This window comes from Typopeltis vanoorti, chromosome 3 (assembly GCF_054136105.1).
Source record: "Typopeltis vanoorti isolate ZY-2024b chromosome 3, IOZ_Tvanoo_1.0, whole genome shotgun sequence".
NCBI lineage: Eukaryota > Metazoa > Arthropoda > Arachnida > Uropygi > Thelyphonidae > Typopeltis > Typopeltis vanoorti.
Genome location: NC_143551.1, coordinates 119,628,211 through 119,642,095, shown reverse-complemented (window position 1 = coordinate 119,642,095; position 13,885 = coordinate 119,628,211). Strand labels below are relative to the sequence as shown.

Sequence of the window (13,885 nt, the reverse complement as noted above, 5' to 3'; positions counted from 1 at the left end):
AGTGTTTTCTATGAGGATAGACTGAAGGTTTGTGAATTACAAAAAGTTTAGCTGACAGCACAAAAGAGGAAGATATGAAACATGTATGTTACTAATGGAGTTTTACAGGGTGCATTATCAAGAGCATGAGGCTAGATTTTTTGCTTGGAGTATGAATGAGTAGAATGGGTTGCCAGAAAGAGTTTGTGCATATGTCAATGAATTAGTTTAAAGAGAGGTGCACAATGAGTCTTTGGCTCTATGGAGATGGAGCCCGATTTGGATAATGTAAATACTTATTTTTTCATGTAAAAATAAATAATGATTCAATACTAGCCAACAAAAAAATTTCTTCCTTATACAAGGAAGAAAATGCAAAAAATTAAAACAACTGAAGAAGTAGCATGGAGGCAAACAGGAATCTACAACTGGATTATATCCAAAAAATTCTTAGTTTAATCAATACGGAAAGTACCTATAAGACTAAAAGATAAAGAGATTAAAAATAAAAGTCTATCAGAGAAAACAAAAAAATGTTGTTAAATGAGGAAACAATGAGGGAAAATATTAAAAAAGATAAAAGAGAAGATAAAATGATATAAAAAAAAATATAACAGAAAAATAAAAATATTAACACACTACAAAATGATTCCACAACAGGGAAAAAAAATTATAAGACAAATTTCAATTTTTTTTTGTTTCTGCAACTCCCATCCAGTACATTAAATAGCTGGATAAGATTTTTTATAATATTTTTAATATATTTTGGTATTTTTTATTTATTTTTTACACAATCCAGAAACTGCTCTAAGGACTAAATATGAAACATTTTCAGGCTACTTCAAGCTTCCAATAAGTGTGTGTGTGTCTCACGGTGGACAGTAAGATTCATCTACCACCTGAAGACAAACATCCATGCCCATGACAGGATTTGAACCTGTTAACTGGAGAGCAAGTATGTTCTCTAGCTTAGTTTATTGAGCTAATCACTCAATAAACTAAGCTAGCTGCTATGAACAGATATTAAAAAAGGCATAGAAGAAATGGTTATAGTATTTTTTCAGAAATGTATAACACCATAAGTAGTGCTTAAAAAAAAAAGGATTACGTGGAAACCAGAAGAACTGAAAAATAGAAGAGAATAGCCCAGAAATATAAACGTTTGAAATACAAGCAATGGAAGATATAAAAAATAATAAAAAACTGGGAGTAGATAGAATTATAACAGAAGTAATCCAAGCAACAGGAAATAGAACTTAATAATCTGTCTAATAATCTTTGATCAAAAATAACAATTGTAATGATAAAAATAGGACATCATTGTTACTAAAAGAAAACTATCTATAAGAAAGAATATTTGCATATGTTATCATAAATAGAATTTAGCTTGATGTAGTTTCTAAATAATTAATTAATTTGTAATTTTTTTTTTCACTAGAGGTCATACCTATGATCAAATCATGCAGCAATCCTGCTGGACATTTTGGTCAACGTTGCCCAAGCAGTAGTTCTTCATAATAATAAGTGTCTGGATGCTAATGGTAACCACTCTAAGCACCTCATGTAATTGTAGAAGTCAAATGTAACTTGTATTCATCCCTTGATGTCTGTATAAATTTAGTATTACAATTTTTCTACAGGTTTTTCTTTTGCTGACGTGTGTATACATTTTTTTGATGGACTCTTTATATAATATAGATCTTTAGCATTCTCTCCATTCTCCAACACACTACTGGTATCCACAAAATGAAAATGGGGAATAGATAATCACCCATTTCCAAAGCACTATCTCCACTGCTGCTAAATCCCAAGATCGAGACACTCATGCTTCCCAGTGTCTCTCACTGCCTGCATTTCATGCACACATACACATTCCTATCTTGCACCTGCCACAGTCTTAAACAATGGAATGCATACATACATATCGCATGCATAGGAAGCAACAAAATAATCAACTAAGCTATGCATTGTCTTTAAATGAGAGGGGGCTATGGATGGTATTAAAACTGGTGGCCACCATGTTGAATATAATTGCTATATGTGGAAACAATACTGAGATCAAAATTAATACAAAGAAATCATCAATTGAAGTAGAACAAACTTAAAAATCACTACTGTAAAAAAATAAACACAATGATATCTTTCCTTACTACTAATACTTATCATTTTTTAACAGCTTGCGTGACTTGTTGCATTTGTCTTTACACGCTAGCACATCCTCTCAAATAATAATAATTGTTACTATAATAATTACTGTAATAATTTTAATACTATGATAATACTACTAATTATAATTATAATGAAATAGCCAAGGAAATAGAAAACATCAGCAAGAGTACCGATATAACAATTAATTATATATTCCTAGGTAGGCATAATTATTATTATTATTATTATTATTATTAAACAAGACCTCATGGAGTCAAAGACTCATCTAGGAGGTCCTTTTATCTCACACACATCTCATCATACCGGGTCTTAAACACATTCAAACTCCTTGCAGACACCACACTCTCAGGCAAGGCATTCCAATCATTCACAACTCTGCACGAAAAAAACCTGCCTCTCACTCCCCTACTCACACCCTCTTTATACAGTTTCCAGGGATGACCTCTGGTTCTCCCCTGATCTCCCACTATTCTCTGTAGAACTTCTCCACCATTGATCCTATAACAACCCCTTACCAACTTGTAGGTCTCTATCATATCTCCCCTCTTCCTTCTCTCCACTAGACTTTGCAAATTACATCTTTTCAATCTTTCCTCATACTCGACATTCCAGAGGTCAGAAACTACCTTAGCCAGTCGCCTCTGGACCCTTTCCAACATCTCTTCATCCTTCTGAAAATGACAAGAAAAATAAAAAATGACAAGACAAGAAAATGACAAAAATGACAAGAAAAATAAAAACCTAGAGGAAGACCAAGATATGGATTGGGTTTTTGTAGTTGTTTGGGAAGGAGGATAATTGTGAAAGAAGATGGAAAACTTATATGGAAATAGGATTAAGATCTTTATGAAGGATAGCTTGATAAATAAATTATAGAAACAAGAATGGAAGCATCTTAAGACCAGGCTTTATATAAAAAAGAAAAAAATTCAATTTTAACACAGAAATCAGCTAGGTTACGAATAAAACAGTTGTATTAAAAAAAGATACTGACAAAGATTATATAAAAAGCAACTAATCTGAAACAGTATGGGAAATGAAAGCTAGAAAAGTGTGTGGTGGAAACAAAAATGACAAGAAAAATAAAAACCTAGAGGAAGACCAAGATATGGATTGGGTTTTTGTAGTTGTTTGGGAAGGAGGATACTTTATGACTGAAATGTGAGAGCAGATCAAATTAGAGATTGATTTGATCAGCTCTCACATTGAGATTGACAAATAATTCACCAATGTGGAAGAAAGTAACTCATCTAAAACTACAACACATGAATAATAATTATATTAGACTGCCTAATATATCTGGAGCATCCCTTGAGGATATATGCAAAAAAAAAATGATGTTACCAATACTTCACAATCTATAAATACAAAATCTATAAAAACAGATTATATCTCTTAATAAACTTGAAAACAGTGAAATTAGTGAAACTTACCGCTTGTTTTGGTAACAGGAAAGGTCCATTTAGCTTGTTCATTACCTTGTCTCACTGATGCATAATTTATATTATTTGCTTCTGATGCAAGTTTTAGTCCATACTCATAGCTAGTAAGCTTTCCATTCATTTTATTACATGAAACAGGATCCCACTGAAATTCTAAATCAGTCTTACTAATGTTGGTTACACGCACATTCTGAGGTGAACCAGAAGGAACTAAATTAGAATGTGAGTAGAATTAATAAAATGTTAAAGGGCCTAAAAAAAAGAAACATTAGAGTTCTGTCTGATAACTACAGTTCTGATATGCAAAGTTTAAAAGTTAATTTTATACAAAACTTTAATTACTTTTTTCCTGCTACCACATTATTATTATTATTATTATTATTAGAGACCTCTAGGGAGTCAAGGACTAATTGAGAAAGGACTGTGTGTGTTTGTGTATGTGTGCACATGCTGATTCTTATCTTTAACATTTTAATGTATTATATTCCATTTTATTAATAATATAATTTTTTTTAAAAAGTACACATAATCTCAATAACTTTTCATAATGATCAATGGGAGAAATGGGAGTTGGGTGTCACCGGAAGGTTTGTGTAAAGAAGGCTCCCGGTTTGGATAATTTTTTTTTTTTTTACTAATTAGTTGTAAATAAGTGTGTGTTTATGTGTAAGAGTTGCTGTAGAAGTTGTGCACCTGCAGTGTTGCAGTGTGGGGACTTGTTTATTTAAGTTTGTTTACAAAATCATTAAATTCAGCACATTGATACAACATGGTGGTGAAAGGTAATTCATTGCATAAGTCTGCTGAAAGACAAATAAAATAGACACCATGGATTTCTCAACAATGGTATGGTGCTATGAATGTAATATATATGCGGGGAAGATGTCACGGATATTTATGTAGATAGACTGAATAAGAGAAAAGAACTACCGTGGATATGTAGAATATGCAATATTCTGGTGGACCATGAGGCTTGCTTAAATATGATTTTAAACAGTTTAAATACAAGTAGGGAGCATGGTTTAACTGACATGGCAGTTGAAGCATGCCCAAATATTCAGAGAATGTGTGTAGAAATAATAGCGAAGAAAATAAAATGTTTGACGAAAAAGCCGGTGATAATTTATACGACATTTAAAAAGAGAGTGAAATTAACAATAAAGTGGGCAATAATGACATAGAAAAAAAGTACAGTTAACAGTAAGGTGGCAAGTGGGAATGAAGGTGAACAAGTGTGTGACTGGCAATTTAATAATGAGAGTGAATGATAGCAAAAAAACGATGCAAGCTTTGAAAGCTGAGTTGGTGAAGATGAGGCAAGAGATAATGCAGATGCAGAGTGAAATGAAGAGAATTGTAGATATGTATGGAAGAGTGAAGAAGACGAAAACAAATGTTGTTGGTATGAAAATGGTAATTAAAGACCTGCAAGTGCCGTTATATGGAGATCTGATTTTTGGGGATGCTGTAAATGAGAAAATGAACAAGAGTTGCTTTCCTGGAGGTAAAATGAATACAGTGATTGAGGTATTAGATATGAGGACTAATTCATAGTGGTGGTAGGAACAAATTACTTGACTGGGGACAAGGAGAATGTATGGCTGAATATCAGGAGGTGGTTGAGAAGGATAAAACATACTAGAGTGATAGAGGAAAGGTAGTCTATGTAATGCCCAGGTATGACAGTGATGAGATGAGGCAGAGAGCAAGAATTATGAATGATATGTTAGCAGAAATGCGTGAAGAGAAAGTAGTGCAGTTTGATAATGAATTTGAAGGAAGAACTGAACCGTATAAGAGTGATGGACGACATTTGAATGGTTTTGGTAGGAGTCATTTGGAGAGACTTCTGATGGAAGGAAGAGTAATGAGTGCAGAGGAATCTGATCAAGTAAGAAGCGATGTGAAAGAGCAGGAGAGTAAGGAAGGAGAGACTGGTTTATGAATGAAGAAATGAGTAGCATGAGTGTAGAGAATGAGAGAATAAGTGTGCAAGACAAACAGAGAAACGGCGAGACTCAGCAGAAGACAGCATGAGAAAGGTTGATGCTCCAAGAGGTCATGAATGGGTATGTGGAAAAAAGGGAAGGGAATGACCTGGAATGTATGGAAAATAGCTCTTATGTTTGTATAAAGATGGCTGAAGTATCAGAAATAAGTAAAATGAAATGACTGCATTGATAGAGTTTGTTCCCCAAAATATAGTTGGCATAAATGATACATGGCTGGATGAGAATGACATCCTGACAGGAATAGAGATGGAAGGGTATTATGTATTTTGTGAAGATAGCAAGGATAAAAAAGGAGATGAAGTTCTATTGATAATAGAAAAAGGGTTATGTCTGTATAAGACAAATGGGGGAATAGTGGTAGGTTCTGAGGCAGTATTGTGTGAAATAGAGGTGAATAGAATGAAATATTTTGTTGGATGTTGCTATACACCTGGTAAAGTAGATGGTAGTGACAAGGAAATGTATCATCACATTAGCCAAGCATATGGCAAAAGGGTGATCATTGTGGGTGATTTTAATTACAGCAATAGAGATTGGGATGATGAGATAGCATCTGGAAGTAAAGAAAATGAGTTTCTTGAGGAACAACTACCTCAGGCAGTATGTAACAGAGGGCAAACGATAGTTGAGGTTGTTGGATTTGATTGAAAATGAGGAATGAGGGTCTTGGATTTGATCATCTCATCAAAGGATGTTATTATAAATGAGGTATCAAATCTCCCTCCAATTGGTGAGAGATAACCATGAAGTAATTACCTGGATGACTGGCAGCCATGTGAGGACTTCTGTGAGGAAAGGATATATGTGCAACTGTCGTGACGACTCTTTTCTGTCGTGTTCTAATTACCATCTAGTCCAAGTCACTTTTATAATTAAAATAACTAATTGCGAAGTGATCACCGATCCAAAAGTAGGGAAATTTATATTTATACTGCGCCACCCTATTCTTAGATTAGTCTATATAAATAGTAGGATCAATTCTAAATTAGTTTAGCAGTCATCTCATTAGGCCAAATCATTTACTATCATTTTCACTTGGGGTTTCCGCAAGATTCGAATATTTATGAACGGTGCAATAAAAAGGAATTCAGGCAAACACAATATTTAGATCAACAAAATAAAACATTTAATATATGATATGGCTAACAAATACAAGAACTCTATTTTAAAATGGAACTATACAATTAACTTAACACATCTTCTTAGGCCACTGATGCTAATTCAATGTTCTAACTTTCATATACTATTCACAGTCTCAAAAACACAAATCTTCTTATCTCAAGTTAACATAACAATTTCACATTTTATTCAGTCTTCACAAATCTATCAGCTCAATGTTTATATTCACAGCAGGCAATAAACTACGTAAGCTATATTCCAAGCAAATATATTCCCGGACTTTGAGCATCAGAGATATATCACAGTTAATGCTAAAATAGACAAACTTATACAACTACTCTTACCAGACAAATTCTTCAATACATCAAATTATTGAGAGAGCACTTATGAATTAACTTAATTAACGTTAGCGGAACACACATAATAAAAATCTCCACAGTTTTAACTGTACTACTGTTAGTCGCACTTCACTATTCCAAACAACAGTAATTAGGTACTGATATCTTCTCTTGTTCACTTTTCTCCAAGTAATCAATATGATCTTTTCCTAGGGCAACATAGAATTTATTCGTAATCCAGATTAACTGGAACTAATCAGAATTCTCGCATTGACTGTCCAGTTTCCTTTTTATCTGATTACGGCATTAACCTTTCTTCATAACAACAGCTGACTTCGCTTATAATATTAACTTTATGATTCACTACTTATTGGTTCACTTCCGAACACTATTTTCATAAATTCCTGCCCTATGGATTCTATAATCTTGGTTCCGCAAAACTCTCTCCTCCCTCACTTAATAATAATTCTTCTCTACCTCTCTCTGTCTCCTCTCTGACCTTCCTTCTCTTTTACCGTTCTATCTATGACCTTCACTCCCACCTTCGTTCGAACGTCACGCTCTACTCCACTCGTGGTTGTTTACGCGTGCGTCTCCATGACAATAGACTAAGCGTAAACATTTCGCCAATGTAATGTATGCTCTATTACTGCTACATGAGTGATTACATAACATTAAATATTTCACAAATAAGAACAATATAATATTTAAGCTATTTCTTCAACTTTTTGATTACGTATACAGTTAAATATAAAATAACACTTTACGTTACACCATATATATTTAGTTATACAAAATTCTAAACATATTATTATTTTATAAGTTAATAGTAGGTCAGATTTTGAGTAAATATTTAATTAGTAATTCTTAATTGAAGAATAATAAACAATTTTATATAAACCATGATTAATATTTAATAAGCAATGTTAAATGTGAATGAAAAATAATAAATTACATAACATAGCTTCATTCACAATTTAACACAACTACAAGGCTGGTGATTATGAGAAGCTCAGGAGATAGCTTGCAGCTATAGCATGGAATAAGGAGCGGGGTGGAAAGTAGGGTGAAATGGATTGATGAAAAGATTAAGCATGCAGTATTCCTTATGGAAATGAATAGCAATAATCATTTCCATAAGGAATAGAAAGAACAGGTCAGGAAGTTGACTCGGATGGTAAGGGTAGCAAAAGTTCAGTATGAGCAGCAGTTAGCTAATGTACTCAAAAAAATCCCAGGGAGTTCTTTCCATATGTAGCTAGCAAAAATAAGAATGATTATGATAGGATGGCATTGATCAGAGAAAATGGTATATAAAGACAACTGCTGATGAGGATATAGTTGAGTATTTAATGAGCAGTTCATAAAGGTCTTTGTGAATGTGAGCATCAATGTGAACATGACATCACAGAGAGTTTGAGAGCAGTGCATAAGGAGGAGGAGGAGAGACTGACCATGAGTGAGGAAAAGGTACATGGAGAATTAAGCTAACTTGATATTAATAAGGCTGTGTGACTTGATGACTGACATATCACTATGTATTTTGAAGGAATGTGCCAGGAGTCTTGACATATTTGTTTAATATGAGTCTTACATTGGTTCAATTTCCAAAGAATTGGAAGGAGGGCAAGATTGTACTGCTTTATAAAGAAGGTGACAGAATTCAAGCATCAAATTATAAACCAAGGTGTTGTTGTTAAAATGTTGGAAAAAACTGGTGAGAATTAGAATCCAAAATTGAGAATGAAAACAATGGTATTATCTTTGATGGACAGCACTGGTTTGCTAAAAGGAGATCATGTTTTGGTAATCTACTTACTTATTACAATAAAGTGACAGTAGCATTGCATGTAGGTGATGGATACAAAAAAAGTATACTTGGACTTTGCAAAGGTTCTTGATAGTAGATTACCTTATGATAAGTTAATAATCAAACTAGAGCTGTTTGATTATCTAACCCCCAGATATTAGCTAGAATCTAATATCTGGGGGTTAGATATTAGACTGGTGCATTGGATTGGAGAGCTGCTGTCTGATAGTGTCAACAACTTGTGTATGTGGTAGCAATATCTGAGAAGAGGATAGGCAGTAGTGATGTGCCTCAGGGGTCTGTTTTAGGCCATTGCTGTTTAATATCTATGCTATTGATGCTGGGGAAGATTTGGATGAGAATATTCAGTTGTTTGCAGATGATGCAAAGTTGGGATGAATTATGAGGAGTAGAGTAAATGTTGTGGCCTTACAAGAAGACTTGAACAGACTGAGTGAATGGACATACAAGTGAGGATAACAGTAGAATGTTGTGAAATGTAAGGTTTCAAAATTTGGAAAACAAAGCGGGGTATATTGTTGGACGTGGAAGAAATAAGAGATATTAGGGTGATAGTGGATAAGGATCTGAAATTTAGAGGACTATTTTCCAAAACTGTGAGGACAACACAATGAATTCTGGGAATGATGCAAAGGACACTGACTTGTAGAAGTAAAGAGATTCTGGTTCCATTGTATAAATCCTTGATTAGGCCACATGGACTACTGTGCACAGATTTGGTCACCCCCCCCCGGTTTATGAAAGGATGAAGAGATGTTGGAGAGGATTCATAGGTGATTGACCAAAATAGTTTTTGATCTCTATAATGTTGAATATAATTAAAGGTTGAGAAGATTTGAAGTCTAATGGATAGGAGAAAGAGGGGATATGATAGAGACATACAAGTTAGTAAGGAGTTGTTATAGAATAAACATTCAAGAGGTTTTAATGTAAGAGGTGTCTTTGTGGAAAGGGAGAGAATGAACGAAAGATGAGAGAAAGTATGGATTTGTCGTAAGTGCGATATATTGTTGGATTACAATACACAGAATATGAAACTGACTGAAAATATCGATAGTGTACATGAAAGAAATGGAAATGAAACAAAAGATAGAAAGGCTAACGGAGTGAAGAACTGCAAGGATGTAGAAGTGAAAGTTATGGAAAAAGTTGCGAAAAACGGAAGTGAAACGAAAGTTGGAGAAATTGAAGGAGTAAAAGAATACAAAAATGTACAAGCAAAAATTAGTGATAAGGGGTGAAGGAAAGTATGAATGAGGAAAAGGAAATAAAGTGTGGCTGAATGAGAGGTAGCGAGATAGAGAGTGAAATTGTCGGAAAGCAAGATTTAATGAAACAGATATTGGAAATGAAAAATGAAATGAAGAATATGTTGAGTGGTGTTAGGCATCTAGTGGAAATTAATCAAAGTGTGCAAGAAAACAGAATGAAAGAACAAAGAGTAAAAGAAGCGATGAGTGATTCTAGGATAGCAGCATATAGAGACTCCATAATTAGGGGACTAGTTACTGACAGAGTCCATAAGGTCTGCTATCTGGGTGGACGAATGAATACAAGAATTAGTTGTGATCGTAGGGATGAATGATCTTAAGTGGAACATAAAGATGAGGTGAGAACAAATATCAGGAGACTATTGAGAATATAGTAGGAAAGGTTGCCAGTTTGTTACCCAGGTATGATGATGATGATGATGAGTTGTGATGGAGAGCCAAAATCATGAATGGTATGTTGGTGGAGCTATGTGAGGAGAAGGGAGTGGAATTTGTGGATGTATGGCATGTGTTTGAGGGAAGAATGAAATTATACAAGCATGATGGTTGCATTTAAATGGCTTTGGAGTGAGTGTGCTGGAGAAAGTGTTGCTGGATGAAAGTATAGTGTGTGGAACTACAGTGTGTGTGATGCATGCCAGAGATAAGAAGGAAGAGATGAAGAGAAAAATCAGGAGAATGGTACAGAAGAGACAGCAGTCATGGCAGTGGAAACAGTAGTGAGGTGAGAGAGAGTGAATGTTGAAAGTGGCAGTGAATGTATGAAGATGGGGTATATTGCAATGTGGGTAGAGAAGTGGAGACTGAGGAGGTATATGTGGTAAGTGGTGATAAAGGTGATTTGGCAGGTGTAGTGGGGAAATCAAAACCAAATTATGGCTTGGATAGGACTGGCTATAGACCTAAAAATGAACTGTTGTGTTTGTGTATGAATGCAAGAAATATCAGAAATAAAGGAGATGAAATGGTTTCAGTGATCGAGTTTATTCGCCCCAAAATCATTGGAATAAGTGAAACATGGTTGAATGAAGATGATATTGTAACCGGAATAGAAATGAAAGGGTACAGTATTTTTTGTGAGGATATAAAGGGCAGGAAAGGAGGGGAGTGCTGCTGATGATAGCAGGGGAATTAAGTCCACATATGGTAGACAAGAAAGAGGGAAATAGTGGCAATGGTTATGAGGCAGAGTGGTGTAATGTGGAGGTTGAGAGGAAGACATATTTAGTTGGATGTTGCTATAGGCCTGGGAATGTGGAAGGTTGTGATGAAGAAATGTATAAACAACTTGGATTAGTGAACAAAGGAAGGGTAATTATTATGGGTGATTTTAATTATGGCGGTATAGATTGGAATGAAGAGATAGCATTTGGGAATAAGGAAAGTGAATTTCTCGAGTTCTTGAGAGATAACTATCTCAGGCAGCATGTAAAGAAAGGCACGCGAGGATCAAGAGTTTACATCTCATCATTTCATCAGAGGATGTAATTGCTAGAGGGGTTTCACATTTTCCTCCAGTTGGTGAAAGTGATTATGAAGTAATCACCTGTGTTGTGGCTAGTCATATGCAGGATTTTGCGAGGAAAAGATATATGTGGAATTATAAGGCTGGTGATTATGATAAGCTTGGGAGACAACCTTGAGCTATAACATGGAACGAGGAGTTGAGCAGTAAGGAAATAAATGCTGCATGGGAACTTACAAAGAAATACATAACAGCATTAATGTACGAATGTATCCCAAAGACCAAAAAGTTGAATAAGGTTGGTGTAAAATGGATGAATGTGGAGTTTAAGCATGAAATCTGGAAAAAGAAAGTCCTTTGGAGGAAGTACAAGATGAATAATGGTAATCAGTCACATGAAGAATATAAAGAGCAGGCCTAGGAGAGTGACTCAGTTAGTAAAGAAAACAAAAAGTAGAGTATGAGCAGAAATTGGCAAATCAGATTAAGAAAAACCATAGAGAGTTTTTTAGATATGTTGCAAGTAGAAGGAAGAATGATCATAGAAAGATGAAGTTAAGGGATGAAAGTGGTAGAATAGTAACTGCTGCAGAAGACATTGTTGAGGTATTCAGTAATCAATTTATAAGTGTGTTTCATCCTTATCAGGGTGGAATCATGATGAACGTATGTGTAGAGGACATAGGAGAGGATAGCTTAATTTTGAGTGAGCAGGAGGTATTTGAGGAAATAAATAACCTTGATGTTAATAAGGTGATAGGATTTGATGAAATATCACCAGGCATCTTAAGAGAATGTTCCAGGGAACTGGCAGTAGCATTGGCATACCTGTTTAACAAGAGTTTTGCATCAGCACAGGTTCCAAGGGAGTGGAAGGAGGATAAAATTGTTCCACTGCATAAAGGCTGTAGCTTCAAATTATAGACCGGTCTGTATATCTGGAGTTGAGGTGAAGGTCCTAGATAGATTGGTGAGAAGTAGGATACAGAAATGGGTTGATAACAGCAGTATTCTGTGTGGTTATCAGCATGGATTTGTTAAAGGGAGATCATGTTTCACTAACTTATTTATGTACTATAACAAGGTGACAAATACCTTGGACAGAGGAGATGCATATATAGTGGTGTACTTGGATTTTGCAAAGGCTTTTGATTGACTGCCACATGACAAGCTCTTAATTAAATTGAAAGAGATGGGATTGAATAACAGACTTCTGAGTTGGATCAGTGACTGGCTCTCAGATAGACATAAGAAAGCTGTATATGGAGGTGCGGTATCTCAAGAGAGAAAGGTCACCAATGGTGTGCCACGGGGGGGGGGTCAGTTTTGGGGCCCATTGTTGTTCAATTTGTATGTTAATGATATTGGGTTGGGTCTAACTAGTGATATCCAGCTGTTTGCAGATGATGCAAAACTGGAGAGAGCAATGCACAATCAGGCTGATGTTAATGCCTTACAAGAGGACTTGAATAGATTGCATGAATGGGCAGGTAAGTGGAAAGTCAGTTCAATGTTGTCAAGTGTAAGGTTTTGAGATTTGGTAAGCAACGATGGGATGCCAAGTATACACTTGGTGGGGAAACTTTAGCAGAAGTAGAGGAGATGAGAGATCTAGGTGTGATGGTGGACAAGGACCTGAAATTCAGGTGCCACACTGCACAAGTTGTGAAGACATCACGTCGAATAATGGCAATGATGCAGAGAACCCTGACATGCAGAAATAGAGAGATTACGATTCCATTATATAAGGCCTTGATCAGGCCTCATATGGATTATTGTGCACAGATTTGGTCGGCAGGTTTCATGGTGTTGGAAATGGTACAGAGAAGATTCACAAAGGTGGTCAGTGGTCTTTGGAATGTGGAGTACGAGCACAGATTGGGAGAATGTAAGTTGCAGAGCCTCGTGAATAGAAGGAAGGGGGGGGGATATGATTGAGACATATAAGCTGGTCAGGGGTTGTTATCAGGTAGACATGGAAGAGATTTTTCATAGAATGGGAGAGGGGAGTAGAACAAGAGGCCATTGCTGGAAACTGTATAAGGAGGGTGTGAGTAAAGGAGTGAGAAGCAGGTTATTTGCATGGAGAATGATTGGTGAGTGGAATGCATTGCTTGAGTGTGTTGTGGATGTAGATCAGTTTGAGATGCAGTTGGATGAGCATTGTATGCAATAGTGAGTACCTCCCACAGTGAGTCTCTGACTCCATGGAGGTCGGGTGTTGATGATAATAATAATAATAATAATAATAATAATAAA

The 13,885-nt window shown here is 35.4% G+C and overlaps 1 protein-coding gene across 1 annotated transcript in view; it reads right to left on the bottom strand.

Moving 5' to 3' along the window:
- LOC150108517 (receptor-type tyrosine-protein phosphatase mu-like) overlaps positions 1-13,885 on the bottom strand; it is a 1,155,664-nt gene that overhangs the window by 617,781 nt on the left and 523,998 nt on the right. Inside the window, exon 20 of the mRNA XM_090415942.1 lies at positions 3,582-3,800. Within this exon, the coding sequence (XP_090272068.1) occupies positions 3,582-3,800 (219 nt within the window). The remainder of the gene's footprint in view (positions 1-3,581; positions 3,801-13,885) is intronic.